Below are 6,069 nucleotides of genomic sequence, written 5' to 3'. Positions count from 1 at the left end.
CCAACTACGGACAAGATGAATCTCCAAATCCACGCAATACCGTCTTCTCTTGAACCAAGAGCATACTAGCTAACCTCCAAGAAACCCGAGCCTTCAGCGGATTCCGATACCCAAAGGTTGGATGGAAATAGGCATCAATCGCAAGCCAACGAGTTTGAGCAATCTATGCTCCTTCAAGACTGTCCATAACCTTGCTTCGCATCTAGCCAGGTGCACAAAGTAATATACGAAGGATCCGTTTCCATAACAAAAACAGCCATAAACCAACTCAGACATCAATTGTACCAATCAAGTCTAAGAGAATGCGATGGGAGCATCCGTAGGGCGTTGCACGTAAGGCATGGGACATGGGAGCATTCAATGAATGCATCCCCCGCTCGGTTTGGAGAAATTCTGGGCAAGGGTGCCGATATGAAGCATTTTCTATTTATTTTTTTCCATAAAGGACAGGAGAATTGTATTCAGTAGAGAACAAATTTACAAAGAACAGCATGAAAAGCTGTTGATTCCTCCGATTTGCTTTGTATCTATAGACTGATTTACATTCTGAGATTGTTACCAAAAAAATTAGGGGAGTTCCATACACCTCTCTATCTGCATACATAGCTTCACGGGCCACCACCCAAGCTACTCCCCCCGGGAAAGGTGTTGATTCCCTCCTACAAATGGTTAATTAGCTTGATCCCATTATCGGCTGCCTCTTCATTTTCTATTGCTATTCAGACAACCATGTTTGGCATTGATTGATGATAAAATTTTGGAGTTGGACATCCGCACAAATTCAGTGTGTAACTTAGGGCCAATTCACATGAGCGTTGGATTGCCAACAAGTTGGCAACTAGTTGCAAACTTGAGAAGTTTCCATGGCTGGTTGCTGCCCAGGTTGCCGGGTTTCAGGTTGCAAACTGGTTGCGACGTTGCTCCTAGGGGAGGAGGTGGAGAAGGCTGGACACTGCAGGCAACGACAAAAGTCAATTTGCTTTTCAGCTTCGCAAAGAAAAAAAAAACGTCAATTTTCCATGTATTTGCAAAATTTTAGCTTTCCATGTAAACCGAATATGTGCTGTTTGCCAGCCGGCAACCAATTGCCGACCATTGCGCACTTGGGTTGTGGATTGGTATACTCCAATAATGTGTAAGCACCCTAATGAGGTCTTCGCTTCACACATAGATGAGAGCTCATCTGCACCATGTTATCGTGTGGTATTGAGGAGCTTGTTCTACATGACCTGGCTTGGGTTGGCCTCGTGTATACATGCCACAAGGTGTTGGGCGTGGGATCCATGGCACAAATGGATCATGTGAGATCTTGGATATTCATTTTAGAAACTGATCTTGGAATGTTCAGATCCCGAAATTAGTCCTTTTTTTTTATAAAGAGAGTAAGAACTTGAAATTACAACTCACACACCCGACTCCATGGCGTGGAGCATCCTAGTAGGATAAGGTTGGCCAACCCTTCATATGGAGTAGGGAGACAACCCCTAACCCTAAGGGCTACATGTCACACGAGCTGCTCAGTTGATAGAGAGGTCTTGTGTTGAAATTAGTTTTTGTTGAAGAGGTGCGCACATGGAGCTCATCTTGAACCGCAACAGCAAGAGAGAACAATGTGGCAAGAATCTTCATCCCGCTGCGGCAAACCCGTCAAAGTAGGGCTTGGGACGTAGTTAGCCGCTGCGGCCCACCAATCTCGCAAAAAGCGAAAGGGAGGGAGAGCGTATTCCATGGAGAAGAGTAGATTGTGTGCGCGAAGAGGGCTTGGCGGCAGTGTGCTAAACTTTCGGTTGCAAAGAATTCCTTGCTGGTAAATCTTCATGTGCGCACCTTTGAGGGTAACAATTGCAAAGGATGCGTCCACGAAATTGGCAAGAAGCTGCACGCGGGCAGGTTGATTAGGGGCGAGGGCGAGCATTTCCAATCGGTGGTTCAGACCCAGGCACGGGCGGGTGTTGGTGATCTTGGCTTTCACATATCAATGGTCCAGATCCATTGAGATCTGGACGCCGTTAATACCATGCCTAGCATATCCCATGGGAGATACAGCGGAGGTTCGGCTGACGAGCGGGAAGAGTAGCCTCAATCTCCGCTTCAGGTCCAATTGACACGCAGCTGGTCGACCTCCTCCTCCTCTCCAACTGGTTTTCAAGGCTGCCCCCTTTCCTCCACTGTCCCAGCACCTCCAAATCTAGTGATGCAAAACCTCTCTCTCTCTCTCTCTCTCTCTCTCTCACACACACACACACACACACACACAAAGTGTGTTCATTTCCAAGGGAAAACAGAGGAGCTCTCTTCGCGGAAAACTTGATAAGACGGAGCTAGCTCGCACTCGAGCAAAAGAGAGAGAGAGAGAGAGAGAGAGAGAGAGAGATCTATCCATCATTGATATTAATGTTGGAGTTTAGAGACAACGTACCTACACAGTAAACAAGGAAATGAAATGCTATGACAATGTTCAGAAGTTAAAGGACTAACAAGGAAATGCAGCCACGAGAGCTTCATCAGACTAGGTTGCTTGCTGATCATCCCAAGAGATTCTGCGCAGAAGTAGCTTGTAGGATCCATGACCAAAGATGAGGGTTCGCCAAAACCAGCCCGCAGCGTCTGCAGGATCCACCCTCAGCGCCAGGAAGAAAGCATGCGTAGCATACCCCAGGTGAATAAGGTTTACCACCACAAATACGACCTGTAAGTTCCTTCTTGTCCTCAAGAAGAAAAGGTAGAATGACCTTACAATTTCCAAAGGGCCAAGGGAAGTGGGTGGAATGAATGCACACCCCATCAGGACCAGCATCCCCATTACAACACTGCAGCAGTAAAACGTAGAGGGTTTCTTCAACTTCGCCTGGAGTGGGTTGCCTCTCACTCTCGTCATCGCAAAAATACGTCTCTACGCTAGGATTCTTCTGTCTACAAATGCTCCACAGTGCTTTTGTGTCACGAAAAGAAGAGAGAGAGAGAGAAACCCTGCGATATTGCAAACACAAGGCGCCCTTATAAGTTCTCATCGCCCGCCCAAGGAGAAGAAGGTGAAAATATCACAATGGCCTGGTGGTGCTCATGAAAAGGCAAGCTTTGGTAGGAACGACACTCACACGATGACACTCACACGTTGGCCTAGTGGTACTCAGCCCTTGCTACAGATATTGAGGTGTGGGTGTCATCCCGGAAAACTAGCTCAGGCGAAGCCTTAGACTTCATTGAAAACAAGTGAAAATTACCAAAATACCCCTCTAATTTTAGGAAATTCCCAAAATACCCCTCTAATTTCAAAAATTCCCAAAATACCTTTGTATCTATTTTGGTTGGATTGTTCAAGATTTTCTAATCTTCACTCGTTTTTGACAATTGAGATCCGTTTTTGAGTGCTTAGCATGTAATTTGTCACTAGTTACCATCGCAAAAAAGGCAATTATCTAATATCTATATAAAAAAGACAGAACTAGGCCCACTCCCTTCTTCTTTTCCTCATGCTAGCATGGCCAATTGGCTGCCAAGTTGGCACCATGTCTCCTTTTATTAGCGCTTTGGTCTAGGTGCCTTGCTGCACACACTCACGGGCTTCCTCCTATCTACCCCTTGAGTTGCGGGCTTGCGCACTATGTCCGTTGACTTGCGGGCTTCTTTCTCGAAGCCTCCTTGCCCACAAGATCCCAATGCCCGCATCCCGAGAAATGGTGCCGAGAGGCGCATAGAGAGTAAGAGTTAAGACAGACTGGGGAAAGGACTTTCTCCGTGATTTAAAGCAGCCGAGGCTGATGAGCTTAAGATTGAGGTGGGTGAGGGTAGGACACTAGCTGTTGACGAGCTGCGGATTTGAGTGTAACGATGATGGGTGTTGTAGGTACGGCGCCGATCGCCCTCTGTACTTGGGCCCCTGTTAACCCTCACGGCTCACGGACACCCCATCACCTACGACGGACGTGTATTATGTATTTGGTAGAGTCAGGTACCGGGCTTGTCGGACCAATAGGAAAAGGGTAAGAGTGATCGCCGATGAGAGGCGCACTCTAACTGGGACATTCAAGGGATTAGTTGGCTAAGCATGGGCGCCCAAGTGTGAATGGGGTGAGCTCATATAAAAGCCAACTAAACCTAAAATTCACTCATTCTCTCATTTGTGCAATAGAAGAGTGCTCTTGCTCCATCTCCATCTCCATCTTCTTCTTCTTCACCTCCTCGTGTGTGTGTGCATGTGAGAGAGAGAGAGAGGGAGAGTGTGTGTGCGATCGAGCATTACGAAGGCACGACGACGGCGAAGCGGTTGAGCGCGGCACGACGGCGGCGAAGCGGTTGAGCGCGGCGAGGAATCCTCCACGGCAAGAGCATAGAGCAGTGAGTGACACACCATTGCCCTCTTTTGAGCTTGCTAGATTACTCTTGTTGTGTGCTTGGAGCCATTTGTGGCTCGCACACGATGTATCGACAAGTCCCTTGCTTCGACAGTGCGGCAAGGAGCGCACATTTTTGGCGCCGCTGCCGGGGAATCGCCCTGCACTAAGCCCAAGAGGCACTTTGTGCTTCCCCTATGAGTTGTTTGTAGTAGGAAAGAAGAGGAAGAGGAAGAGGAATGAGTTGTTTTTCTGCAAGTTGTTAATTTCTGTATTGTCTGCAAGTTCTATGATTTCTGCATAATGTTGTGTTTTCTGTTTGCACACAGTCTTTGCACAATTAGTAGTCGCTAGCTTGTTTGCAGTGAACGAATGAGTAGGAAGGCAGTTAGCAATTTATGTTTGCACACAGTTTTCTGTCAAGGTTTGGCTGCACACAGTCTTTGCACAGTAAGGTAGTGAGAGAGGAAGTAGGTGGACAGTTAGCTCACTGTTAGTAAGCAGTTAACAGATTAGTTAGGAGATTAGTTAGTGGTTAGCAGCATTGTTAGTAAGTAGATAAGGTAGTGAGCTGTCTGTGAGTTGTGAGCTGTTGACTGGGAGGGTAGGTAGGTGACAGTGTGTGTGGCCAGGAAAGGGCCACCAAAACCGCGCGCGGTCGTTGTCCAAAAAAAAAAAAAAACGAAAATATTTAAGCGTGAGTGTCTGAGGGGCTACACTAAAATTTTGATCGGGATCATTTCCCCAAGCCCAAGCGACTAAGGGGCTACACTAAAATTTTGATCGAGATCGAGATCAATTCCCCAAGCCCAAGCGCAAGCCCAAGCCTCAATCCTATGATATATACTATACTCACTCTTATATATATACCCTACCCCCTCAAGAGGGAATGAGAGCATGTGGGGCAAGTCCTCCACTCTCCTCCCTTCTCTTCCCACTTGCACCCTTAGACTTTCTAATTCGGGCCTAGTTCCCTACTAGAAATTGACGGTTTTAGGGATTCCGAGGGCATAAAGTGACCAAACGGAGGGCTGTAAAGCACGGCACGTCCCTCTGACCGAGACGCTCGTTTTGAGCTATCATACGTTCTATTCTATAGCTGGGTCAAAAAAAAAGGACCAAAAAATCAAAAAATAAGAAAAGACTTGGGTTGCAAAACACCCAAAATTACTAGGTGAGCAGCCTTCACGGGCCCTCACTGACACTTCTAGGGGATCCAAGTCATATGAACCTACGCTCTGGACGAATGTTAGAGCACGAGCATATTGGTAGTGCCTCCATTTACGCGGGCACCCATTATTCCTCCACCCTAGGTTCTGGACCTCCGGCCGGGACTCAAGGTAGCGCGACCCAAGATCCTCATATCGCGTCTAGTGATTCTTCCTCTGACTACGAAGTCATGGAGGGGTATCCTACACCAAACCCTAATAGTTCAAGTCAAGACATGCATGCCATGGGCCCACGGCCTGGGTCCAACGTGTTTAGCCACTTAAAAGAGACCCTTAGTAGAGCTACTCGCTCCGAACATGCGGTTAATGAAATAAATGAAGGGAGTGGGGAAATAAATTCGTCATTCATGCCTAAAATGGACCCTATGCTTCTTGAGAGTGTGCATGTGAATGTTCCATCCACTGCACCTCCTGATCCTTTAGGACTATCTTCCTCTGAGGTTTTACTACCCGATGGTAGGAGTCTTGCCGAAGTACAAGAGATCGAACGCTATATGCAAGCAACA

General features: G+C 47.2%; 1 protein-coding gene across 1 annotated transcript; it reads right to left on the bottom strand.

The window, feature by feature from the left end:
- Positions 1-389: 389 nt before the first annotated feature.
- LOC147447653 (uncharacterized) lies at positions 390-3,136 on the bottom strand. The gene is made up of 3 exons (XM_086523383.1): positions 2,733-3,136; positions 2,479-2,607; positions 390-952 (listed from the first exon to the last, which is right to left on the bottom strand). Exons 1-3 carry the CDS (start codon positions 3,009-3,011, stop codon positions 839-841), a joined length of 522 nt encoding a protein of 173 aa, XP_086379509.1. The 5' UTR covers positions 3,012-3,136; the 3' UTR covers positions 390-838.
- Positions 3,137-6,069: the final 2,933 nt, after the last annotated feature.

This window comes from Adiantum capillus-veneris, chromosome 11 (genome assembly GCF_014529385.1).
Source record: "Adiantum capillus-veneris isolate H3 chromosome 11, ASM1452938v2, whole genome shotgun sequence".
Taxonomy (NCBI): Eukaryota; Viridiplantae; Streptophyta; class Polypodiopsida; order Polypodiales; family Pteridaceae; genus Adiantum; species Adiantum capillus-veneris.
The sequence above is the reverse complement of the archived record's forward strand: the minus strand, read 5'-3'. Positions and strand labels throughout refer to the sequence as shown.

Bases quoted from the DNA above. Each gene is read 5' to 3' on its own strand.
- LOC147447653 (XM_086523383.1), bottom strand. From the start codon at position 3,011: ATGAGAACTTATAAGGGCGCCTTGTGTTTGCAATATCGCAGGGTTTCT. The intron at 2,608-2,732 runs GTCATTCTACCT...TGGATCCTGCAG, and splicing joins GGCCCTTTGGAAATTGTAAG to ACGCTGCGGGCTGGTTTTGG. The intron at 953-2,478 runs GTTAGTCCTTTA...CGTTGCCTGCAG, and splicing joins TCTCGTGGCTGCATTTCCTT to TGTCCAGCCTTCTCCACCTC.